At 37.8% G+C, this 27,586-nt stretch overlaps 1 protein-coding gene across 2 annotated transcripts; it reads left to right on the forward strand.

Annotated features, from left to right (window-relative positions):
- Positions 1-26,864, forward strand: adnpb (activity-dependent neuroprotector homeobox b). 2 transcript variants are annotated; one of them, XM_066702665.1, is made up of 4 exons: positions 1-121; positions 11,646-11,762; positions 19,615-19,707; positions 22,658-26,864. In XM_066702665.1, exons 2-4 carry the CDS (start codon positions 11,655-11,657, stop codon positions 25,952-25,954), a joined length of 3,498 nt encoding a protein of 1,165 aa, XP_066558762.1. In that variant the 5' UTR covers positions 1-121; positions 11,646-11,654; the 3' UTR covers positions 25,955-26,864. The 2 variants fall into 2 exon arrangements, with proteins under 2 accessions (XP_066558762.1, XP_066558761.1); XM_066702664.1 differs by lacking the exon at positions 1-121 and adding an exon at positions 245-651.
- The last annotated feature ends 722 nt before the right edge of the window (positions 26,865-27,586 follow it).

Genomic DNA, 27,586 nt, shown 5'->3' on the forward strand with positions numbered 1-27,586 from the left:
AACAGACATCTGCATTTGTGTGTGCTTTTCTACCCCTCTCAAGTATCGCCCCTCAAATGCCCATACATTGAAACGTCACGTTGCAATTCGTCTTGTGAGGCCAGTCAGGGAAGAAACTGAGGTAAGTGTGACTTTCTAACAGCAGGTCATTGCACGACTGCGCTTAGAACCCCTGGCCGCGGGAGTCGAGCTCAACTGTGCTCTCTGTTGGACAATGAGCTCCCTTATGCTAATAAAACGCATACGTCATTTCCGCTCTTTCTCGTCCGCCATTTTGGACAGGGCAGGTTCGGGTTTGGGTGTATTGTCTGTGTGGAAAAAAAAAGAAAGCCTATCATAACATTTATGTGTGTTAGTATCGAGTCCACGGCGATCTAGATGAGTTACAATAGCGAGTCAGCCTCAGCAGCAGAAGCGAGAGCGAAGGACAGCCGCCCGTGTTGCTCGGCTTGTCGGCGGAGGCTTTTCTGCGCTCTGTGTCTGAACTCCGGCGAGCTCCCTCTTTCGGTTCGGTGTGTTCGCCCAGAGTGGAGAAGCGGCTAGTCGGGCTCCTCGGTGAGGAAGAAGAGGAGGCACTGGGAAGGAGGAGAGAGAAGAGGCCGCCCTTTGTTTCCACTGCGGGTTTTGTGGGCTCAGCGAACACAGCGCCAGGTAAACTCACGTCGCCCCCCCACTTAGCAGCCCCTGAAAACAGCAGCTTTGCATTTCCCCCCGCCGGTGCTTTCTTTCGCCCCGGAGTGCGTTGTGTGTGTGGGTCGACCCCAGACATTAAATAGGACTCGAGTCCCGGCGCCGTGGCTGCGGGCCGCCAGAGAGACGTCTGCTTTTCTTTGTGCACAAACCCACCACCGATCTGTGGGTGAGTAGCGTTTGGGTTTTAATGGAGATCCAAAGTTATAATGTTACGTTGGTTGTACTGTGGAAAAAAAAGCGCATCTCATAAAGCCGGTCGGTGGGAGGGATTACAAATAACATCAGGATGGATGGAGAGTTTTTTTTTTTCTTTTCTAGAACGGAGTTGATTTCTTGCAAAAGTTAGCTGGGGCATTTTGCATCATTTCACGTTTTTTCTGATGGTATTAAACATGATCGATACCGTGATTATAAATGTCAGTTATTGTTTGCCAACGTCAGCATCGACTTGCGTTTAATAATACTGATATAAAGTAGGTTTACTAGACCTAGCTTCACAATCAGGGTACGTTTTCAAATGCCTTCACGGTGTCTGTCTAAAGTATTGCGATCTGACTAAAAAGCCTATGCTTTTATTGGCTCTACTACTTGCTACAGTATGTGTGTAACATTTTTGCCACCCAACTGTGCATCTCCCGAGCTGTCAGAAGAAATGCATCCCCCGAGATAACCCCCCGGCGCATCTCTCCCAAACACGTTAACTAGTCTACCTGGCGACTGCGCGGATAATGAATGAAAAGGGGAGCGCACTTTACAAATGCATGCTACCATGTCCTGGAGCTCTGGCGTTATTCATGCGATCCCCGCTTTAAAGTTTGTCACTATGACATGCAGTTCATTCTCGTACATTCCGCTCAGATGTAGGATGCACTTGAAGTTGCACTGAAAGGGCTTGCAATGACAGCAGCCCCAGAAACTCTGGCAGTGTAGTGTCATCAACCTGCTCCACATCGCCTAATGTAGTGGCTTACTAAGTTTAAGAAACGGCTGGATCGTCCTTTTCCCTATGGGGATACAAACAACTGTATGCCTCGTATATTACGTTGTGTATCAGTCTCCCCAGTGCCAGACCCAGCCCCCACCCAAAATCTACTGCAGACATGTCGTAGAATTAGGATCTCCGCTGACTCAATAGGAGGCGCCATTCTGTAAGAGGGAGAGGCTGCAATGGCAATATGTGCAGGGTTACATAACGGAAACAGTGGTGTTCACTAGCGCCATCTACTCGTATGGGAGAAACCAAGACGTGCTCACTAAGCAATTTGCAACACACATGGCTGCAGCATCAGGCACTAATGTGCAGGCCTGAGTGGGAGCTGACATATGGGCCAGCGTTTCCATATGGAATGTAGGTCATCATGGCGCGCACCTGGGGAAAGGATCTGAAAAGCATTGGTGAGAGTAGGCATGCTTTTCACTGCCTCTGTGGCCGCAGATACCGCAGTCCTTCTGACACGCCACCACTGTCAATGGACTCGGACTTCACTTGCACTTTGTCATAGTTCTGATACTTTTAAGATTGTAACATGAATGTTGATGAAACCACCTTGATTTATCCAGCAGATCTGTACTCAATATGTGTGCATGGAAGCTGGATTACACATAATGCTGTTTTTTCTTCAGAGGCTACACAGAGTCGTTCTTCATGGAGGACAGGCTTAGATTGCAATTGTGGTGGGGAAAACAGTATTCACTAGTAAATTAAGCTTAAATATCCTTTGATGTGTTTTAAAACCTAGCATACGAAAAAAATAACTAATGTTGAAGCTCAGTCAGCATGTACAGTTGTATTTCATAGCAGTAGTTTCAGCATTGTTGCAATGTTTTTATTATCCTAAATCACTCAAGTTGACTAACTTTCCCAGAGTCAGGTCTCATTGTGTACATGAGCCTGCTGTTACACTAAGGCACCCTCTTAGACTTGTAAGAGTATTTACCTGTGTTTAGTTTTTCACTTATTTGAGCCTCGTGGAGCAGCCACTCAGAAGTGTGCCTGTTGAGGTGCTTCCATTCTGAAGACATCATATGAAGATGTCATATGCCAAGTATATATTACATTAAATATGTGCACATTTTAATTTGACCAATCAACTTTCAGCTATTGAGTTCTTGCATTCCCGGTTTTAGCCGAATGTTTGGCAGCCATGTGATTGTTGGCATCAGTTGTAACCAATCAGAAATGTAGACGAATGTACTTCTGACATACTTGGTTATAATATGTATTTTATATGTATTTGAAAAATTATAATTTAAAAGTTCTATTTTGCAATTTAAGTAGCAGTGCTGTCTGCAAATGAGAGAATTCTGGATCCGAAGAAGGAACATTCTTGGAGGCTTTAGAAAGATTTTTCAGCACAAATGGCTTTTCAGCTCAGTGTCTTTGATAGGAGAAATAATTTCTTCTGGTTTTGCCGAGTGTGTAAAGGGCAGCCTCAGGAATAGTCTCATCAGAATAATTTTTTAAAAGGTGACACTACTCTTAATTTTAGAGTTAAAGACCATTCAAAAGTAAATGCCACATGAAAGCTGTTTCAGTACTAGAAAGTAGTGCAAAGCTTTAATCAACTCCCATACAATGTGGAGTTTTAAGAATTAAAAGGCTTATACTGAATTATAAATAAAAGGAATGTGTTGCAAAACTAATTTTGCGAGGGAAATGTTCCTTAGAAAAGAAGCAACTGCACATCTGGTGAATCTACAGTGCTCATCAAAATGAAAGATTTCATATCCAATTCCGCAAAGCTACAAAAGGAGAAACCATCCTGTAAAAAAGAATATCATGGTAGATTGTTGGTTTTTGGTGTTTTCCTTAAAACTTTGTCTTAAATTGAGGTACTGTTTTTATTACTAAAGGAATACTTCTCAAACAACATCAGCTTTAATTTCAAAATATTTAATTCAGTACCGTTAGTTGCAAGAAACTTTGTTTAGTATAGTTTCAACTATAGTTTTAGGTTTACTGAAGTATTTTCATTAGTTCTAACTACAACGTTTAATGTAAAGCCAACTAATCTATAGATAAAATAGTTATGCATATGCTAGTTTTACTAATTTACTTCTGTGTAACATTTTTTCTGCAATAAGGTTGTTTTTGTTTAGTTACACCTTGTCTGTGTGGAAGTAGTTAATTTCTACTGGATATAAAGAGTAATGTGGTACGTTTACCAAAGCCATGCGCACAACACAGCACTATCAGAAATGAATTATTTATTTTTCTTTTATTGACGACCTTAATAAGGCAGTGCCATTCCAATGGGCTATCGGAAGGCAATCAGAAGGAGTAGAACAGATTTGTTCTATCTTCAGTATTGATGGTCCACATTATGTTTTAGGTTCTAGATGCATCCTATTCGGTTTTCCCTATTTAATAAACTAACGTAGTGGAACCGGCAGGGGCAACTTAAAATTCCTATCGTCTCATTTTACAACCAATGAAAATGATATTCAACAGAATAACCATTTTTTTACATTCTTTATACCTTATCTGATTTGCCAAAATATATATTTTACCTGCCAGTAGGAGCCTGTCCTGAAAATCTAGTACCCATAGATAACTCCTGTAATATGTATTCTGATGGGCTTTTTTCCCTTGCATTGTGAACAGATTTCGAAACTGTGCAAACTGAGCTTCCACTTTAAGCATGAAACACATGCTGAAGGTTCACTACAAATGGTGAAGAGGTCAAACTCCACTGCCTACCAGCCTCCACACCCTACCAGCTATAGGAGGTGCTGTTGTGCAGTAAGCTAAGCATCCCTGCTTCTGCCCTGACCAAACCTGCAGTGGTCTTTCATGTCCACAAGAGGCTACCTTATACACTGGGCTAAAATGATTGTAATGTGATTGGTGTTAGTATCATGTATAATGATATAACAACACTTTTAAATGTAGTTGGGAATTAGACCGCAATTGATGTGTTTAAAATATATGTTGGTTGTGTGACTGGCACTGGATTTGAGTACTTGAGTACAACTTCAGTTATACAAAGGAAGGATTCTTGTTTTCTAGTAGTTTTACGAAAATGTAAGTGACTGACGCAAATTATTGGGCATCTAGTGCACTGATTCCACAGTTGCATGCCCCTGTCTTCTTGCTATAAGATCCTAGTACAAAAGTGCACAAGTTAACTTTTACAACACTACACATATCTAAAATATAGATTACACCAATGCTTAAATGGGCCTCATATTTCTGTGACATTACTGTCTCTCATATTTTGTATACGTTCTATACTAACTTTCTATTTTGGACTATCGTGAATCTGTCTGTGCTTTTCCTTTTATGTAATCTTTATTTAATTTTTGCAATAAAAAAGTCAAATACTAAATCAGATGAATGAGCTGTGGGTTGCATGTCCCTGCCCCAGGAAATGTTTGATTATTTTTCCTCAAATGCAATGTATTTTTAATGAGGATATTTTCAGTATTAAAATACAGGCAATTACCTGAACAACAGGAGTTGTGGCAGTGTTTCTGGTTGTATAGGATAACATTTGCTAGTCCAAATTAAAACTTTAACTTGACTGAAAATTAGAAAATTGACCTATTGTGATATTTAGTAGTAGAAAGTTGTCCCTAAATTTAGTAAGATGTGATTGGATTCAGATTTTGTCATTTGTTTTGATTTGGCAGCACAGAGCGACACACACACACTGCACTCACATGACTACGGGGCAGTTTAGAGTAGCCAGTCAGCCTAAGCAGCATGTCTTTGTTATGTTGGAGGAAACCCACACAGACACAGGGAGAACATGCAAACTTCACACAGGCAGACACCCAAGGCCAGATCCCAGGAGCTGTGAGGCAGCAGTGATAACCAAAGTACCATCGTACTGCCCAGCAAGTGCATTAAAAAAATTCTGCCATACAACAGTCATTAGTGGATTGTTTACAGAAACACTTGTTCATTATTATTATTATTATTTTTTTTATTAACTTGGCATAGCTCCCATTCTAAGGTGAGATGCAGAGATTATAGTTTATGCAATGGAACATAAACACTAATGGTAACTAATGGGGTTTGCTCTTAACAAGTCTTTTTACTTGAATAATTATGTGAGGGCTCACTGACTAGTTAATCAACTGCTTTAATACATTTTTACAAAGAGTTGTTTTAAAAGGAAAATAAACTTTATTCAGCAATTTAATCGAGATACACAAGTACAGGTAGGCAGGTACACACAGAATTAACTTTTGAAATTTACCAAGTTTGCATATAATTAATACTCATGGATAAAAGGTTGAGAAGATCAGTAGAGTTGTGTTTTGCAGGTGTGGTCTTGAGTGAACAATATGCATTTGACATGCTTTCACAATATTAAATGCTTTGGACATTTTATACTCAAATACCAAGTGAAATGCAATGGTTTGGCCTTTAAATGCATATACAAGTTTGCTACACCTGAAGTTTGCAGTCACCTTTTCAATATTACGTTATCTGTCTGTTTTTCCTTTTTATTTTCATTATGGAATGTTTCACCTCTTGTCCATCCTGCTACTGGTCTTCTACCTCCCTAGCTGAGGCTGTTGTTGATACATTTTTTTCGTCTATTACAGCTGCGTACATCAATGCAGAAAATGCACGTTTTAACAGATCTGTTTTTGTTGCATTTAGTAACCTTGTAGTGTCTTTATTCTGTTTGCCCGGGGACAGCTGGCTGAAGGGGCGAGGGGCATCTTCAGTCCTGTAGAGATGCTGAATTGTAGTGCCAACAGTAGTCTAAACGCTACACCAGTCGCCAGCCCTACACCAATACAAAATATTTAATTCAAAAGGAAAGTTAGAAACTTGCTTAGCCGATCAGAGGACAGGCAGACGAGCGCTATATCACCTACGATTCTTGTGTATCAGAATGTGTGCATATACATAAGAAACAAACTTTTCACAATAAACTATGTAAACTGGTGTATAAATCAATATGCACATATATCTTAGGAGACTTGTACAATTATAAAACATAAATAACCAGTTATAAAAATTGCATAAAACTGAAATATGACGCATTATACAATGTGAAAGGGCTGTCTGTCCATTACAGCTATGTACACCAATGCAGAAAATGTGCTTTTCAAGACAGGCAGACAAGAGCTTTATCAAGTTCACATTATATATTATTTAGTTTTTTTAGCAGATTTGAAGAAAATCATGTTTCAACAATCAACACGATTATCAATCTTTCACAATGATTTATTATTATTATTATTATTATTATTATTATTATTAATATTTTTATTTCTTGGCAGATGCCCTTATACAGGGCGACTTACAACATAAGTTCAAACAAAGTGCAAAAATACAGTGAAGTACAAGGCATCAATCATTACAAATTAAATTTAGCTAAAACAGCAATTCAAAATAATACATTTTACAAATTCCAATTTACAATTTACACAAGTACAATAAGTGACTTCCTACATCCTGGACGATGAAAGCTAAGTGCTGTCAAGATGTAGGGTCACAGTCAAAGGGTACGGGAAAGGGAGCAAGGAGGAAAACAATCAAGAACGCGAGAAGCATAATAAGAACTGTGAAGTGCTATCTAGCAGGGATAGAGGACGTTATTAATGTTATTACAAGCCAATATTATCGGCTATATTATATTCAGTATAGCCTACTGCATAAACTGCAGCTCCGCTGGTTGGAGAAGAAGTATTTATACATTTAATTTTGAAGAGTTTACAGCAGAAACGCTGTAGACCTAGCCTATTAAATTCAAATATTTAGTAACGCATAAGAGCGGATATGAGGGAGAAATTCTCCAAGATATTTACTTTTGTTTTGCAAAAGCCAAATACATTTATTTGTATTACAGTCATCAACTAAAATGTTATCACCGTGACAGCCGTACTTTAGGGTCTTTTTTCATCTTTTGGTATCCGTTCAGTAACTTCCTTTGTCCATTTCTGTTGGTTTTTCTAGCAATATTTCCAGCCCATTACCATTTTAGCATTTTCACTTTCAATTAAGTCAATACAATATTTAGTTTTATTCTCAGATCCATTATTATTATTTTTCTCTCTCCTTGTAATTCCAAGCATACATCTTTCCATGCTCCTTTGTGTCATCCAAAGTTTCTGTATCATTTTTGCATTAAGTGACCAGGTTTCACATCCGTAATTGAGCACTGCTAGTATGCATTGATCAAATATACCTCTCTTGAGGCAAATGGGTAGATGGTAGATTTCCTTTTAGCAGCATTCCGTTTCTTCCAAATGCACTCCATCCCATTTTTACTTTTTATTTCTTCCATAATATTCCATAATGTCCAAGGTAGGCATTACTTTTACATAAAAATATACATTTTACATCTGTTTTAAGCCGAGACCTAAAAATACATCATTTAAGTCATACACAATAATGACAAAATATAATTAGTGTAACCAGACCATACCTATGAGTTCAGTTGTGGGAACGAGACCTACCTCGTGCTCCATTGTTTAGAAAGTCAGTACATCACTCAAACTGCTTTATCAGGGCTGTTGATTTTTGTTCTATGCAGTCACCAATTTTAATGTTTAAATTCCCTCAACTGTTTGGTGAATGAACTTCAACTTCGTCTAACCAGGAGTGGACATTCCTTACAAGGACCAGCAAGTCAGGGTGGCAAATAGCGTGGTCACAGAAAACTGCTATCCACAAAACAAATGTGGAAAAAGTGTGTGGTTTCATAATTAAAGGTTTACAATGTTGTCTGTTTTCAGTCTACCTTTAATGGAAAGGTTCTTGTCGGTTTGATATTGACATACAATATTGCATGTTTTCAGACCTTGTTCAGCTGGTTTAATCTGCTTTAAGATGTTATGGTGATAAAGTTAAATGTTATGAAATACAAAAATGTTGTGTATTACAATAAGTCACTTACCACTAATGTAGGGCTCACCTGGCACACAGAACTCCATTTTAAGGAAGTATTTTTTGTGTCCTCCCACCCTACGCCAACCATTTCAAATTCCTTTCATTCCAATTCCATTTTATACTTGATGTTACTTCTGAACCCCTTTAAATTTTGCCATGTTGAGTTCAGTAGTATACTCTGTGCTGTTAGTAATGCATTTTATTTTGGTAGCCAGTGACATTCTTCATGGTTGCCAGAAAAATAATACGGTTGCCCATACTCTTTTATAAATTTACAAATTATTGATTTGTATCTGTAAGTACAAATTGTTTTTATGAATACAAATATTTTTGACATTGATGTTCCTCCATACAGAAACACCAGATTTTTCTGGTCATTATGTTCAGTAGTACTTTGTACATGTACAAAACTACTGATTCTTAATTTTTCATTTGAGTTTTTCAAGTAAGTGCTCTTAGTTTTTGTAGTAGCTCCTGTGACCACTATGTGTGTTCTGCATGGGATTAATTAAGCTATGCACATTTTCGTTGAGAGTTCATTACTGTGTACTGTGTTTTAAATCTTTTAACAGGCATGTTTTCTATAAATGACACCATTTGTAGTTGTCTCTCAGTTATAAGGCCAGATACTTGGAATTGACAACTGAAAATATTCAAACTGCCTCCTGTTTCATCAAATACGGACATTTTCCTCCGTTTGAATGTGGGATTGCGTACATGCACAACCAGCCACCTTTATTAGGAACCCCGCTAGTTCCCTTTTAATATCATTAAGAGTTGATAAATCATTCCAATTATGAATTTAATTACTTAGTTAGGAGCTGAGGAAGAATGAAAACCTGAAGATAGTATGACCCTCCATTACCAGAGAGATGCAGCCTTATCCTATTTCCTTGGTTTGGTGTGCAACTTTGCTTATGTGAGTATTATTTAATTAGAGCTGCATTAGTCCTTCCTCTAGTACTAAAACGCTGCAAGGGGTAATAGTCGTGAAGTGAGCCAAGTGGATGAACAATTAGCAATTCTGAATGAGGACGCTAAAAGAAAACTGTTAACTGGCAATGACAAATTACTTCAGGTTTTATATTAAATGTATTTTTTTTTTACAATGTTCCTCATTTCCTGTGGGTCAAATGTGCTCTTCAAAAACCAAAGGAGAGTCCCCTCAGCTGTATCAGATTTGCATATCGTATCATATTGTATTGTTTTTTTATTTAAATTGATGTTTGAGAGTCAGGGTACTATTCATGTTGCCTGTCACTAGTTTATCATGTGCCTTCCATAGTATTTTAGTTGGTAGCAGTGGGCCTGTAAAAGGCCGTTATTAGCGGCCATGTTAAAATTGGCCAGTCATCTTTCTACCCCTTGAGTTAGATGTCTACTTGACTTAATTCAAGTTCCAGAGAACTCTACAGTTCGGACCTAATTTTTTTTTTTTTTTTTAATAATAGAAGGTATACAAAACATCCATAAATACCCTGTTCTATAGGAACTCTAAATTGAGCAATATAGAACATTTATTTTATTATAATGGTAATATTTTTTTATAGTGGGCTTGAAGTTGAAGCCCAAGTTTGAAATTGTCTCTTTGCCTTAAGTGCATTTTAATCCATTAACCCAATAATCTCTATATTGCTAAAGTTATTGGAGGATCATTCAAAATATTTCAAGAGGCCAATGCAGGGCACAAAATGACATTAAAAAGGCATTATGATATGTGAAGGGCAGGTGCTGCCATTCTGTTATTAATTCGGAATGCAATATATATTCTTTACGTATACAAAAATAGAACCCCAATCAAGTTTTCGCTGGCAAATTGAGAATCCAGGGTCATGCCAGCACTGTTTTTTTTCTTATCTCGGCCAAAACATTTGTTGCTGTATATCCAAGCTAATTACTTTTAATATATCTAAATGTTCCCAGATATACTGAAGTAGCACTTCATGATCGCAGCCATTTTAAATCGCATGAATATTGCATATATGGTCTACAGATGTATTTGACATCTTGTCCATGATGAATTGCAGTCTGTGCCAAATGATTTAGGATATACTTATCAGTGTACAGCACTACAAATGGACATTTGTGTGCAGTCAATCCAAGAAATGTTTTGATGTAGTTGGTGCATCCAACATCCATCCAGGCGACTCAAACCTTTTCTGTTGTCAAAACACCTGAGTTATGAAATTTACATATTTACTCCTCCTAACTAGAGGTTCAGCTTTTTTGTGTTATGTTGCCATTATCTAAACCATCGAGTTGCGACAGTTATCTATGTGGGGCTACTTCTTATCATTCAGAATATTCAAAAATATATAAAACTCTGGGTTTCCTACAGAAATGTGCATAGGTATGGTGCTCTGTTACCAAATTGTCATAAGGGGCATGGGGGGGTGCTAGTGGATTGTCGAGTCGGGTGTTTAGCCATAGCAATCGTGACCGTGGAGTATGTGCGCTTTGTGCTTTAAATGTGCATTTGTATAGCTAGGCAGCACCGATTTTTGTTTTTGGACAGGTGAACTATTTGAGAATTATAATTAGTCATCTATGAGCAAGTGCTGTGAGAATAAAGTGAAGAGTTTGACTCCTCATACATTTTGGCAATTTTTTCCCCTATTAATCTTATTTTCATAACTGTAGGCTATTTTAATTTTTGTTTTAGCATTTAGTATTGTTATGATAGGATGGCATGTTGTTTTTGGGCTCCAACGCTTTGATAATGCAAAATCGTGTTTTTGGCTCTTAGAATTTAGAGAGTTTAGAATTGTTTTTAAAACTAATAACAAAACATTGCAACTCTGATGTGATCATCGTTCAAGACATATTGTTGGCTCCACACACAACATAACTGAAAGCAAATTTTTGTAACACTTAAATAAAAACATTGCAACTGAGTCATTTATATGTTGTTCTGGATTTTTAATTTGTAATGGAGTAGTTTGCACATAGTTCCTTTTTATTTGAATCGGTTTGTGCGCATTTGTTAAACTGTATACCCACGGTAGAAATCTGGCACAACCAGCACAGTCCTAGGCACAATTATTCAAAATTTTAAGTATTCACAATATAAGAAATAATTCTCTGCATTTGATTTCAGACAGAAACTATGTTTCAGCTTCCAGTCAATAACCTTGGCAGTTTACGAAAGGCCCGGAAGACCGTGAAGAAGGTTTTGAGTGACATCGGCTTGGAATACTGCAAGGAGCACCTTGAAGTGAGTCATACCAAAGTTCTTTGATTTCTTTTATACATTTTGCTTAATGAAACCTAGGGCTGGGCGATATGGCCAAATCTTATCACGATTAAAAAAAAAAAAAAAAAAAAAAAAAAGTCTATCGATAATTATCACGTTAAATGTCAAATCATTATTTCTTTCAAGTTTAAAGGCAGATTTTTGCTCCTGAGTGAATGTTGAAGAAACCAGATGGTTAATTGTGGTTTTAAACTATTCTTAATGGTCAGAACATGACAAACACTTGCCAAACAGTGGATCATTTCACAATTTATGTCGGAAGATATAATCTCAATTACCGTGTGGGATCACTAAGAAATGAAGAACATAAGAAAGTTTACAATCGAGAGGAGGCCATTCGACCCATTGTGCTCCTTGGGTGTTCAATAATTACTATTGATTTTAAATGTTCCCAAACTTTCAGCTTCAACCACATCGCTGGGGAGTTTGTTCCAGATTGTGACGACTCTGTGTGAAGAAGTGTCTCCTGTTTTCTGTCTTGAATGCCTTGAAGCCCAATTTCCATTTGTGTCCCCGGGTGCGTGTGTCCCTGCTGATCTGGAGAAGCTCCTCTGATTTGATGTGGTCGATGCCTTTCATGATTTTGAAGACTTAGATCAAGTCCCCACGTAGTCTCCTCTGTTCCAGGGTGAAAAGGTTCAGTTCCCTCAGTCTCTCAGTAGGACATTCCCTTCAGACCTGGAATAAGTCTGGTTGCTCTCCTCTGAACTGCCTCTAGAGCAGCGATATCCTTCTTGAAGTGTGGAGCCCAGAACTGCACACAGTATTCCAGATGAGCTCTAACTAGTGCATTGTACAGTCTTAACATTACTGCCCTTGTTCTCAATGCTACACTTTTGACAATATACCCTAGCATCCTGTTTGCCTTTTTTATTGCTTCCCCCCACAAATTAGTTTGTTAGCAGCAGTTAATATCCGAGTGTATTAAAAACTTGGATTTCACAGGACCCGATGCACTGCCGTGACTATTTATAAATAAACTGAAGGATAATAATCGGATCGGTAGCAGCGGATTTTATTCATATGTTGTGAACAACTGGACAGTGTTTCAGGCTGTTGTCCTGTGAATAGGTTGTAGGTCTGTTGTTTAACAGCCCTGCAAAGACAATCAATATGAAGGCGAACACAATTTAGTTAACTTGTCTATTTACAAGTTAAATTAATTAATTAATTAATTAATAAATACAGCCATAGGTGCCAACTACGTGGGGGCTCAAGGGCCTGAGCCCCCCGAACATGAAAAACCGGGGCTCAGCCCCCACTGGAATTGTGATGAGTTACGTAATCATTCAAGGAAGAAAATGAAACAAACACCCCCCGATCTTACTGGAGAAAACACTGTCAGTACACCCCCCCCCCCCCCCCCCCCCACACACACACACTCCCTCCCCCCACTCTTACCGGAGAAAACCAAGTATTTTATCTGACAGTGGTCGTAGGGGTAATTTTGCCCCCCTCGGGAATTTCAAAACGCGGCGCCTATGAATACAGCAGATCTGGGTTTCCCTCTAAAATATTAAGGACTGGTTTAATAAATGCGTCCATCAGTCCATAAATGCCATGACTGAAACGTGCACACTTTAGTTCAATTATAACCTGCTATATTGTATCTGGATGATTCATCGTGAAACGTGTGTATTTTGTTTCAACTGTAACTTGCCCTGGTTAAGGACGTCTGCTAAGTACATTATAAATAATACGGCAACAATTGTTGTTTGCATTTACAAATCTGCAGAAAGAGTAATAAGTTAAGGGAGTTACTGACAGCCCTGTCGATGTGTTCCCAGGGTCTGTCATGCGTTCTACAGGTATGTTGCCTTACAAGGCTGCACTGTATATAGTTAGTTCATTATGCATTGTGTTGTGGTGTTGCATGCGTCTGGCCTGTACCCTGCTCTGTATATATATAATAAGTTGTGCAATTTAAACTACATATCTACTAGCACATATCTCGATGATTACGATAATAAATAGCATTTTTTTGTATTGCACATGGAAAAGTTTTCTTACAGTAACGTAATGCGTGTCTGAATATAATGCTGTCTATACACATTTATCTCTTCCTAATATCTCTTAACAGAAAAGTGTATTTATTACGCTGTCTCCAGTCATGTAAAGCATAAAGAATAAAATAGACACTTAAGTCCTTTCCACATCAGGATCTATCGCTCGTACTGTTGTTTTCGGTCTTTGTTTTTAAAACGAAACAAACCAAACCCACAATCCCTCTGCTCCTCCACAACAAATGATCTTCCGACACGGCCTGGTTTCATAGACAGCTGTGCCGCGACGCTGAACCAGTGGTCCGAGGCGCCAGTGTTTCAGTGGGGGTTCCTCTCCGCGGGCAAACTGTCACTTCTCTGCACGTTGCTGCTGCGTCACAGAGGTGAACTGAACTGCTGTACTGAATTTTTGACATTATGAAACGTTTATCTAAACGTCTTTATATCGTTATCGAGAGAAGTAATTACCGCAATAATTATTGATATTGATTTATCGCCCAGCCATTATGAAAACCCTACTGATCTCTAATTTTGTGACAAGATGCATTCTTTACAATTTGAGGTATGTATGTTTTAAATAAATGCATGCATAGCCTACCAGACAGTGCACGTTTATACATTTATCAGCAATTAAGTAAATGTAATGTTTTTTCTCTTTATTATTGAATTAAACTGTTCTGCCAGGCATTCCTGGAAAACCATTCTACAGTATGTAACTTAAATTATCCTAAAATTAGTTTAAAATGCTGACGCTAATATTTAATTTGTTGCAGTGAATGTTATTACTTTTGTAACGGGGATAACCACTATACCATTGGTAGACCTAGTGCTGTTCTTTTAACTGCACTTTCAAATTTCATAAACATATTCCTGAGTTACCACTGTATTGCACAGTTTGTATTGAAAATGCAGTAATACCTGGGTTAATAAATCCACTGAGAGAGAAGCTCCTTTATAGCAATGCAGAACTTACATTGGAAAAAAAATTAAAATGTTTTGGATGCACTTGCCCTGTAAATGGAAGTGAGTGAGGTTTATTTACATGGTCAGAAGCCAAGCACTGAAGAGGTTCACAAGTTTCCTTAACTCACCTAGTCCAATAAGTAAAACATGTTTTCTTTTTCCATTAATCAGAGTTGTATTAATATTTCAGTTTTTCAGAAATGTTATGGAAGGTTTTGGCACGTAGCATCTGTGCCTTGTACCTCTTGTCATTACTGTGTATTCATGTATTCTGCAAGTTTATTATGTTTGATGGACTCACTTCACGGCTTTCAAACCACTTAATTGGATCCAACAATTCCTTGCAATGCATCGCAATTCAGTTGAGATTTTGAACTTTGCACGCTTTTAACCAATTTCTGGAGGTCCATTCACCATACACTGTTTGGTGAAATGTTAATTTATTTTTCCATAAAGCCTGCATAAAAAGGGACGTTTGGAATTATATTCATCAGCAGAAAACCAAGTGTCCCAGTGTTATGTATGGCTCGGGTGGAAACATTGTGTAAAATACGTTCTTCTTGTGGGATTGTTTTTTCTGTTGGCCTTTATAATGTAGTTTTCTGCTTTGGCGATTTTTTTAATGTTTGGAACCAGCTTGTCCAGATATTGCTGGCATATGGACTATTATGTGGGCATTACAAGTCAAATGTGCTGAATGTGTCATTAAACATCAAAGAATGTACGCCCTGATCATGTAACTGGCATTTTCTGAGATGAACCCAGTCATGTTATTAAAATTAAAGATTAAATATCGGCTAATATTACTTTCAGTTCAGAGGTATTCAGTAGTCCTTGGATAACAAACAAAATGTGCAAAACAATCTGATATTATCAATCTATAGACTCATCAGTAACTAGTTACTGTGTGTCAGACATCTTTACAAACAAACAAATGCCTCTGTCAAAAGGTAAATAATACCTTTTCTGCGTTTATCATTTTGTTTTACACTTATCGCCGTCTCAAAGCTTTCAATATCAGCCTTTCATATTTTGTGTGTATATGATGTTAAATGTTGACTAGTTGCGTTTCGACTGTGGTCCAATCTAGGGATGCAACGATTATAGATTTTGTTGGTACGATTATAATCTGAGGAATAATCACGGTTTCACGATTATCACGATTGTGATGCATTCATTAATTTCACAACACTTTTAATGAATAAAATCACAAACACTCTAGATTTTAAAATGTTCTTTATTGCTGCCTTTTGAAACAGAAATAACACTGTAACCAATTATTTAAGTATTATTATTAATATAAGACTAATATTAACTTTATTTATCCTCCATGGGAAATTACTAATAAGGGTAATAAACTGAGCTGTTATTGTCATAAACTGTCATCCATACATATTCATTTTAATCTTTTTAACAAAACTAACATATTTAGGGCCCTATGAAATGTTTTTTTTTTCTCAAATTTCATTTTTTTTTTTTTACCAAATTCAGGTTTTCTGGATTCCATTTTAATGTTTTATTTTTATTTTATTTTAATAATCAAAAATGTCTAACTGAATTCATATATTTTTTTTTTTTACTTTTTTCATTTCTATGATTTTTTTCTTCAGGAATCCTGTCGTTCCTGCTGTGAAGTCCTTCAAGTTTCTGTGTATTTATGACATGACGCTATTTTTTCTGAAATGAAAGGGTAAAATGCTGATGAAGTTGACTCTCGGTGCGTCTGCGTCTGGAGATGAGGTTCATGCAGTCATGTCCTCATATAGTGCCCTTCTAACATTTTGTTAGTTTACATTGCACTGAAAGCACAACTCTCACCACTACAGCATTGATTGTAAGTGACACATTTATATTTAATTCCCTACCAACTCAATGTTTCATTAAGTAACTTGCCACGTAATTTATCTCAGTTATTATGCATTACCTTTACTTGGGCTTGCAAAGCTGGGTGGTGATCCCGCAGGTGCTGCATCAAATTTGATGTATTCGCTCCTTTAGCAGCAACTTTTTTACGGCAAGTTTTGCAAATAGGAGATCCGTCATCTTCAATGACTCCCATGTCATTCTTGGTGTACCCAAAATGCTCCCACACTGCCGACTTCAGGCATTTCTTTGGTGGAAATAAAACCTCGCTGTTTGGTCCCTCTGCCATAGTTAATCTAGTGTGTAGTAGCCTCTGTGTCTCATATAAGCACAGTGACGGCACTTTAAGCTGGTGCACCGCTGGTGTAACTTTGTTTTCGTTTTGTGCAAGTTGCAACAGTTCTGTTCCGTGCAAATGAAACACTCGGTTTAGCGGAGCCTATATGATTAATTAACCGTGACGTTTAAAATCGTGGTTAATAGTAAAATCGGTTAATTGCTGCATCCCTAGTCCAAACATAAATTGCAATTTATGTGAAATAAATTATACCCATCATTGTTGGACAACTTCAGGTGGATATTGTTTTTCTTTTGCTCAAATACATTTTTATTCCAGTGTCTTTGACTCCATAAGTCTTCAATTTAATGCATCAATTTCTTCAATTATTAATACTAATTTATTTTCTAACTAGTCAAATCGTAATGTGTTGATTTTAAGTGAATTTGATTATTATAATTGGAATGGCTGCAGAGACATCTAGGGCACAGTAGTTGAATTGCAACTGAAAAAGTCACACAAAACTCAGGGCCCTACTTATAAATTAACGTATAATGTATCCGGCTGATTTTCTGGGTCATAATTGGGGAACATATTGGTCTCTGGCTAACTGTTCAGGAACCCAACCTCCACTTATAACAACACCAGGCATTTAAAAAAAAAAAAAAAAAAAAAAAAAAAAAAAAAACCTGTTCAATGAAATAGGCAAACATAGGAACAAGGTTTTCTGAAAACAAATATATATAATTACAAATATGAAAAGCATGTATTACACTAACCCGTGTATTGTACTTTAGATTTTGTATACATTTCTGATTAAGATTTCATCATATTGCTATAGCTGTGTTTCCCACTGTAAATTTGCATAGGCTGAGGGATTGCTGATGGATTGTTGACCGGGGGGGTGAAGCTATAGTGAACGAGTGGTGTCGGAGCATGTGCAAGTACACTTGTGTTCCAAAAGTTGTTTTTTTTTTTTTTTTTTTTTTTTTTTTTCTTCTGGCCAGGTGACTGGCCTGGCCTGAATATAGCTGCAGGGAACTTTGGCTAAATACCTTACAATTTACTTTAAAGGAAAGCCAGTCGCAGTCTGTATGTGGAATGTTTTTAGTCTTTTTGAGATGTTTGTTAAAAAAAAATATCGTCTTGAATTGTTCAGTATTGTGGACAATTGAAAACATTTACTTTGACCTAGTTTCTTTATAGTCCTGAACCAAAGGGAAATAAGGTCTGCCATCAGTTGATATTAATTATACATTACCTTAAATTAGTTGGCATCTGTTGTGACTATTGTTTTTTATATTTTAGTTATTGTATATAGCTGCTGCACAGTTCCTGGGACCCCAGTTTCATTCTGGCCATGGTTTACTGCCTGCGTGAGTTTGCTTTTGCTCACCATGGCCACCTGGGTTTTTGTTTTTTCTGGTTCCCCCTCTCATCCCAAATTGATGCTGCTTAGTTTGACTGGCTACTTTAACTTGCCCTGTGGTCATGTGAATGTGGTGTGTTTGTGTCCTACGCTGTGATAGACTGGAGTCCCATCCCTGATATGCCCTGCCTTGTCTTCACCAGGTGAGGCTCTACAAATGAAGAGCATTCTGTCCCTCCAAGAAAGAGCTATTCATCAGTGTGAATCGGTTTCTGACACTCTCCCCTGCAGCTGATTTTTAAATTCATTATTTCTCAAAACCCTCATTAAATCTAGGTTAACGTTTTCTCCAGAGTCTTTAACCCAGGTCAAACTCCTGGCTTGCGGCTTGTTCATGCTAGTCTCTTCTAGTCACGCCTCAAGGGATAACTGCAGCATCCATGTTGCAGTCCTTTAATCCTTTTATTTTACAGAATCATGTAGATGGCCATAATGGCATTCCCATTCTACATTCCTTCACTCCTCTCGTCTCCATCCATCATTTGTGTATTTTAGGACAAACATTATAATTCTACTGTTATGACCATATTATATATTTATATATGTGCACAACAATATACATTTTAGATTAAAGGTTTGGAAACAACACTTCTAAAGTGACTGAGTAATGAAAATACGCCTCCCACCTCTTCCTGACTAATGTCTTCCTACCTTTGAAGAGAGCTTCTCTTTAGAAATGTACTAAAGACAGTGCAGTAAATAGTCTTAATTTTAGTTTTCTTTTTATGATTAAATGATTAAGGCGTTTTGTTTTGCTTTATCTGTTTCTGTAACTCAGACATATAGACTATATTTAATATTAATTATAAATTGAGTACTGTTTCAGACTCCTCAACATTGACTATCTGAAGCAACATGAATGGACAGTTTCAGACACCAGACACTTAATAATTCTTTATCATTACATTTGTAGTTAAAAAAGCAATGAAGTTAACAAACCACACATTATTAAAATAATTAAAAGGAAATAAAATTGTTTATATTTGTGTGAATTATTGGTCAGTAGTCCTTAAAGTGATTAAAAAGATAGAATGTTAATATTAATGGTAATATTAACCCTGTACAGGATGGAGGTGTTATTGAGAATGGATGGATAGATTATATTAATTGGACCTTGTTAAATTATTAAAAGTAGGAAGATCATTGGGGTGTAATTAGAAATTATCAAATCTACATTTGTTTTAAATGTTAGGGCTGCTATTTCAAGTTTCATAAATATATCTACATGTACTTATTCCATATTTTTTTTGAAATGTATTTTCTCCTATTTTTTGCCAGGATTTCAAAGAGTTCTGTCCTAATGATTTCTATGTGAAGAACACAACCTGGGAGGATGTTGGTTTATGGGATCCATCTTCAACAAAATCTCAGGTTAGTGATGTTATTGTGGCTTCAGAATGCATTTCATTGATGTCCTATGAGTGCCTTGAGGCAGTGCTTATGCATTAGTGTACTGTTCCTAATACCCATAGTGGATCCCATTATCCTGCAGTGAAACCTTGGCACAATACAGATCGCATCTCAAAAATAGGCTCACTTTGATACACACTTTTGAATGATTAAAGATTATTGAATATTTTTAATAGCCTTACTGCTGGTTTAAACTACATAGCTCACAACCTCTCAAATAACATAGCTGCTCTTTTAAGTAGCATATTTCTGCCATTAAAAATGCACTTAAAGTACAACTGATGCACTGGCTTTAGAGATTTGTTTGGTGAAATTAAGTTATTAAAGTCCCATTGAAAAGGTTAATTAAGGGTCTGGTGAATATTTCATTTACATTCCTCAATCTGATATGAACCACTTCATTCTAATATATAATTTCAAGAAGCATTTTTTTAATGCATTAAAACTTTTTAACGTTAAATATGCATAATTTATTTTAATTTATAAGCATAACTAGTTTTCAGATGTAAGTTTTATTCCAAATCAAATTTGGTGTGATAAAAGGCATTTAAATTGCTTTTATATACAGTCTTTATAATCTGCTTAGTATTTTGAGTGTATGCTGAAATGCACTTAAATGGATTGAAGAATCCATCTGTTAATAAATAATAAATTTGCTTCTAGTTTCACCCACTTATTAGTGATGGTTATATTCTCATACATTTGCATGCAGTGCATGCATTAGCCATACAGAATAATGACCTTATCTCCTTGGAAAAGAAAACTGCTAATTCCATGTTAGATTTGCACCCAAACATGAATTACTTATTACACACTAGACAGTGAAAGGATCTGTTACATTAGATAACTGGACAGATTCCATATGGTGTTAAGGTTCTTGTCGATGCAAGTCTAAATTTATAATGTATTACATTTTATTTTATTTCCCCCCCCCCCCCCCCCCTTTCAATCTTGATAGCTAATTTTTATTCCTGGAAGAATTCCTAAACTGTTCTTTGTTTTTAATTTCATTGGGAATGTTTCCCTTTAAAATTTGGCTATAGCTTATGTGGGAGTTGTGTTAAAGCATTTAGGGATGTATGTTGAGCAGATACAGTGGCTATAGGAAGTATTCACCTCCCTTGGAGGAGAGATTTTTAATTGTGAAACAATAGTAAATGTCTTCGTTAGAAAGGTTGTTACCCCCTGAGTCAATACTTGGTAGAACCACCCTTGGCAGTAATTGCTGCTGTGAGCCTTTTGGTGTAAGTCTCTACCAGGTTTGGATATCTGGATTGTGCAATATTCAACCATTATTTGCAAAAATTGTTAAAATCTAAGTTGAATGGTCATCGTTGGTAGACCGCAATCTTCAAGTCTTGCCACAGAGTCTCAATCTGATTTAAAGTTTGGGCTTTGACTGGGCCTCTTTAGGACATTCACTTCCTTGTTTTTAAGCCACTCCTGTGTTGAATCTCTGTCCCAGTCTTCGGGCTTTTGCAGACTGAATCAGGTTTTCTTCATGGATTTGTTTATATTGAGCTCCATCCATTTTGGCCTCTACCCTGTCAGGCATCACAGTCCCTGTCAATTCAAAGCATCCCCTTAGCATGATGTGTCCACCACCATGAGTTAGGATGGCCTGCTCAGCCTGCAGATCTGGGTGGTGTTGTATACCTTCCACTTAATGATCAACTTGACTGTGCTCCAAGGGATTTTCAGTTTTATCTGATTTATCATGATTTCTATGCCTCGAAGGCTATTTTCAGCATTTGGGTTAAATTCAAAACTAACAATCTTGTCATTGATAATCAACATTTCACCTGAATTGTTTATCAACCAGAAATCAGAACCCCTCATTTTAACCCATTTTATATTTGTAGTTGACGGTATGATGGTAACTAAATTGGAAAAATTGTCAATTCATAATTTTCATGGCTTATGGAGATTTATAGCCTTCTGAAAAAGTATTGTAATATATGTAAAATGTCTCTACAGAATTTATCTACCTTTTTACCATTTTTATTTAACACTACATTGAAAATCTTTATTTTACATTTTACTTGCCTGTAAAAAATCACATCGGGATGTACCTGGCCTTCCCCACCATGTAATGTAAATTATGACGTCTACTTGAAAAGCAGTATTACCTCCATGGGGCTGTCAGTTTAGTGTATCAACAGAAATCAGTAATTGAGTTACCCCAAAATAATTAAATATTTTCATGTAGTGCTGTGTGTTTTCATGAGCTCTCACTGGAGGCTGAACTGCAACAGCTCAACCGCCTCATCATTCATACAATATTTTTCAGAACTACATTAAAAGGGTCTATGCATGAGAATTCACAAAAAGTATCAATTCTGATTGTGAAAGTTCCAGATTTTAGGTCATGACTGCGAGACTTCAAAACAATTACTTTCACCTCAAATACACCAACTTGGTTATAAAGCACTTATAGATAGATATTATTAGATAGATATTTTCTCATTCTTGACTCGTTTAGTAAGAGTGTGTTTATATGGTTTATTGACTGCTGGTGGACTTGTGATTTTTTCAACCGTGTGTTCTTGAGTAATCTGCTCAGTAATGGCATTATTAAGAGACCTATACTAGTTCCCACTTGTTTAATTGCGGAAATTAGAAAGGTATGAAATACGAAGAAATATTTTATTAAGGGAGTCCCCATCTCACTCTAGCTACTCTACTAAAATCATGATATAGTGCACAGTTCAACATGAAAAGTTTTTCCATAGACTTATAGATCAGAAAAGTTTCTCGCCTTCAGTGCTTTTGGTGGGTGCATTTATTTAGTTTAATGGTTAACACCCCTTTTATTATTAGTTTTCTTGTTTCACAAGGTTGAAGTTTTAAAAATGTTTTGGTAAAATAGTCATATTACAATCTGATTAAACACTTTTTTTCTTTATTGTAGGATTACAGGTCAAAGCCATTCTGCTGCACAGGCTGTCCCTTCTCTTCCAAGTTTTTCTCTGCCTACAAGAGCCACTTTCGCAATGTGCACAGTGAAGATTTTGAAAGCAGAATCTTGCTGAACTGCCCTTACTGCACTTACAATGGAAATAAAAAGACTTTGGAAACGCACATAAAGCTTTTTCATGTCCCGCAAACAAACCATTTGGTCCGAGGTCCCGGTGCATTGAAAGAGGCATCCCGCCTTGATAGTAACCATAAACCAAAGCAGGCTGACAGTGTAGAGCAGGCTGTGTATTACTGTAAGAAATGCACCTACAGAGACCCACTTTACAATGTTGTTCGCAAACACATTTATAGGGAACATTTCCAGCATGTGGCAGCACCTTACATTGTCAAGACCACGGACAAATCTTTGAACGGTGCCGTTAACCCGAGTGCGGCTGCCCGTGATGAAGGAAACATGCATTGTAAACGATGTTTGTTCATGCCAAAGTCCTATGAGGCTTTAGTTCAGCATGTTATTGAAGACCATGAACGCATAGGCTACCAGGTAACAGCCATGATCGGTCATACGAATGTGGTGGTGCCAAGGTCAAAGCCTTTGATGCTGTTGTCTCCAAAACCACAAGACAAGAGCCTTTTGGGTTTGTCTCAGAAAGGCACGGTTGCAGCTAATATTCGATCCCTTTCATCACAGCAAATGATGAGTCGGTTAGCTATACCTAAACCAGGACTGAATTCTGCAGCCATTCTGGCAAATGTGCACATAAAGCAAAACCCTTATGGATTAAAGAACATTCCACAGGGTTATTCTCTTGGACAGCAAATGAGGATTCCTATGCCAGGGAATGCACAGGTGTCTGTTCCTCAGCAATCTCACACTGTAAAACAGCACATACCTGGGGGCAATGTTCGCAATTCCACAGCTGGGGCATTGGAGCCCAGAACTCAGGCTCCTTCCAGGCTCAATTTACAGTCAGGAAACTCTGTAAGTAGTAACTTGACATCTTCTGCCATGAAGCCTACACAGTTGCCATCTAGAGTACAGTCTGCGGCCGCTATCGCAGCAGCCACTAAGGTGGTTAACTCAGCAAATGCTGGAACTTCCTACACACAGAAGTGGAAGATCTGCACCATCTGCAACGAGTTGTTTCCTGAAAACGTCTACAGCGCTCACTTTGAAAAAGAGCACAAAGCTGAGAAGGTGCCTGCAGTGGCAAACTACATCATGAAGATTCATAATTTTACTAGCAAGTGTCTTTACTGCAACCGATACTTGCCCAGTGACACGCTACTCAATCACATGTTGATTCATGGCCTGTCTTGTCCACACTGCCGCTCCACTTTCAATGACGTGGAGAAGATGGTTGCACACATGCGGCTGGTTCATCCAGATGAAGTGATGGGACCACGTACTGATTCGCCGCTTACTTTTGACCTTACTTTGCAACAGAGCAATCCTAAAAACATACAGCTCATCGTAACCACATACAACATGCGGGATGCCCCTGAGGAATCAGTGGCCTTCCATGCACAGAATAATAATGCATCAGTGCAGTGCAAGAAAATACCACCTAAAATGCCAGAAAGCCATGAAGCTCCTGTAAAAAGTGCCCCTCAGACTGCAGTCCCATACAAAAAAGATGTAGGTAAAACCCTCTGTCCTTTGTGTTTCTCCATTCTGAAAGGGCCAATCTCAGATGCTCTAGCTCACCACTTGAGAGAGAGACACCAAGTCATTCAGACTGTCCATCCTGTTGAAAAGAAACTGACTTACAAGTGCATTCATTGTCTAGGTGTATATACTAGTAATATGACCGCTTCTACTATAACTTTGCACCTTGTTCACTGCAGAGGTGTAGGCAAAACACAGAATGGGCAAGAGAAGGCCAGTGCACCCCCAAGAGTATCCCAGTCGCAAGCAGGAGCTCCTCTCAAGCGAGAACTTGAACATTCGGATCCAGGGTTTTTAAAAAAAAGAAAAATGGACCGAGAATATAATCCGTCACCATTCGTAGAGAAGCCAGAAGAGCCAGTTGTTTTAGCATTGGACCCCAATGGTCATGAGGATGATTCTTATGAGGCCAGAAAGGCTTTCCTCACAGAGTACTTCAATAAGAAACCTTACCCTTCCAGAAGAGAGATTGAGAAGCTGGCTGCTAGCTTGTGGTTATGGAAGTCTGACATTTCAAGCCATTTCACCAACAGGAGGAGGAAGTGTGTCCGGGACTGTGAGATAAAAAAAACGGCTGTGCTTTTAGGTTTTAACATGAGGGAAGTCAACAAGCTTAAACATGACATGGATTTTGATCCAGAATGGTTTTTCGAGGGCAAAGATGAAGAGGAAAGTCGGACATCCAAAACCTACACGGCACGGTCAGCGGATTCAATCAACAGGCGTCTGGAGGAAAATGCAGCTGCCCGTCTCCAAGAAGCCTCAAATTTAGCCAAAGCCACAGTAATACCTGTCTCCACAAAGTCCACTCCAGGAGAAAGCAGTCCTCCACAAAATTTGGAAATCAGCCAAAGTGAGACAATCATAAGCACCTTACAAACTGAAAAGAGCTCGGACTCTATAGCCGAGGGATCAGAGAGTGGGTGGGATGAGGAGGAAGATGGAGAGCAGGCACTGTGTAAAGATGACAGTGCCTCAGAAGATGATCAGGAGGAAGTGCAAGGGAAAGAGCCTCCTGTGGTCGATGTAGAAGATGAGCCAAGTCGAGAGAATCGGAGTCCTGGGATGAGAGACTGTGATGGATTGAAAGAGGGTGGCGAGCAGCACGACACAGACATGTTATGTAAGTTGGATAAAGAAGATACCGAATCAAGAAATGCCGACAGTTCTGAGGATGAGCTGAAGGACAGTTACGACTTGGAGGATGAACCTCACAAAATCACAAAGGAAGGAGAAGCTGAAGAAGACCCAAAAGATGGAGCCTCCCGTTTAGATAGCGATCCTGGTTCACAGCCTGCCTCCGATTTTGAGGATGGTCCATGGAATGAGGAAAATTCCCAGAGTGAGAATGGCTATCAAGGGAAGCAGCAGCCAGTGACGGAGAAGGGGGATTTTGAGAAGAGTTGGCCCAAAGATCCCTCATCAGTGTGGAAAATGAGCTCAACTGATGAGGAAAGCCTTTCCAACCCTCCTCTTGACTGGCAGAACAGTGCTGCAGACAGTGAGGGTGAAGACAGGTTAGATAATATGCTGGAACAATCGAACGACAGCATGTCGGAGAACTCGGACCCTGTGCACAGTTTACTATCGGGTGTTGGACTGAGCAGTCAGGAAGCGTAATTCAGTTATTACCTACAATAGCGTTTCTGAAGAAATATCTTGGGGGTTTCACTTACCAAGCTATCCAAAAAGGCCAATTTAGCTGCTTTGTATTATATTGTCCTACAGTGGCAGGAAAACGAAACAAAACAAAAACTTCTAAAATATCCTTGGAAAGAGAAAAAAAAAGTTGTGTAAATTGCACCTATGGTACAAAAAATGCCTTCATTTTACTTTACCTTATGTATTCATCTATTTACTTATTGAAATGATGTATTTGCCTCTAGATTTTGGCAAAGTTGTGACTGGTTAAATTAGATTTGGAAGATTTTTTTTTTTCGTATAGTCATTCAATATAGTTATTGTATATTTGTACAGTCTTTTAGAACTATACTGAGGAAGCTTATCATTGCTTTTGTGTATTCATTATATATTTGCTATTTTTCTTGTGCACATGCTATGTAATAAATACTACATTAGTCAACTTACGTTATGGCTAGAAAGTGATGTAGTGACTGTTGGGGTTTTGAACAACATAGTATTTTGCAAAACATAAAAAAGCCAATTAAAGGAACATACTCCCTGGGCTTTTCACAGTACAGGACCTAATTTTTGTTACTTGCCACTGCTCTTGACAGAAGACTTCTTCAGTTATCCAATTATTTTTTCCAATGTTATCTCAAAATCACAAAAAACTAAAAAAAAGTTGAATATTCCATAGATATGTACTTTGTAGTATACGGTGTTGAATGCAGCCATCACAGACTGCTGCATCTTGAATAGTTTTTCTTTCTAGAGGATTGACACCTTTTGGTGTTGTAAACATGATATCATAATATATGACTCACTGTATGTATGTTAATTTGTGACCTTTTATTTCCCTTTGTATTTTTCATTTAAGCATTTCTGAAAAATAAAGTGCTGTATTGTGCTTCGCAGTGATTGGTGTTTTCTTGATTTTTACTCTTTTCTGAATGCATTTAATTATCCAAAACGTGTTCTTCTAAACGACACGTCCCTGTAGTTGCCGTTCGGTTGTTTGAATCCACAATCTGTGTTTGAAAGGTCTACAACAAAGATCCAAGGTGTCTTGCATCTCTTTAAACGTATTCCTTAAGACATTAAACTGAATTTGATTGCTGTAACTACATTTTACACACACTGGATGGGTTGATTGATTTTCCCTGTAATTGTCATTTCAAAATAACTGCATTGGTCCTTTGTCCTTTGTAGGGCAAAAGCAGACTGAACTCTTGGTGTGTCATTTATTTTCTAACATTCCCTGTCAAATACATGAGCTCTAGTAAGGCTTGGGCAGGCTGTCTGTCTGTAAAGTATACACAGAAAAGGTATGTCGCTTTAAAAAGACATCACAGAAATTGTTCTCAAATCTGTAGTATGAAGTGATGTTTTTTGTTAAATCAGTTTTATTGCATAGTCAATCTTTTCAATACTACAAACATTCAACATATTCCAATTCCCAATGTTTTTTACAAGCCATTGCTACTCATTTGATTGTATGTAAAAGAGAAAGCAAGCCTGTGCCTGTTCCTATCTTATAATTCACCCAAAGTAGAAGGCATTATTTCTGTCTGTACACAAACATAGTCCATGTTATGATTCGATTTATATGAGATTAGATATGTTGGGCAA

This window comes from Amia ocellicauda, chromosome 4 (genome assembly GCF_036373705.1).
Source record: "Amia ocellicauda isolate fAmiCal2 chromosome 4, fAmiCal2.hap1, whole genome shotgun sequence".
NCBI lineage: Eukaryota > Metazoa > Chordata > Actinopteri > Amiiformes > Amiidae > Amia > Amia ocellicauda.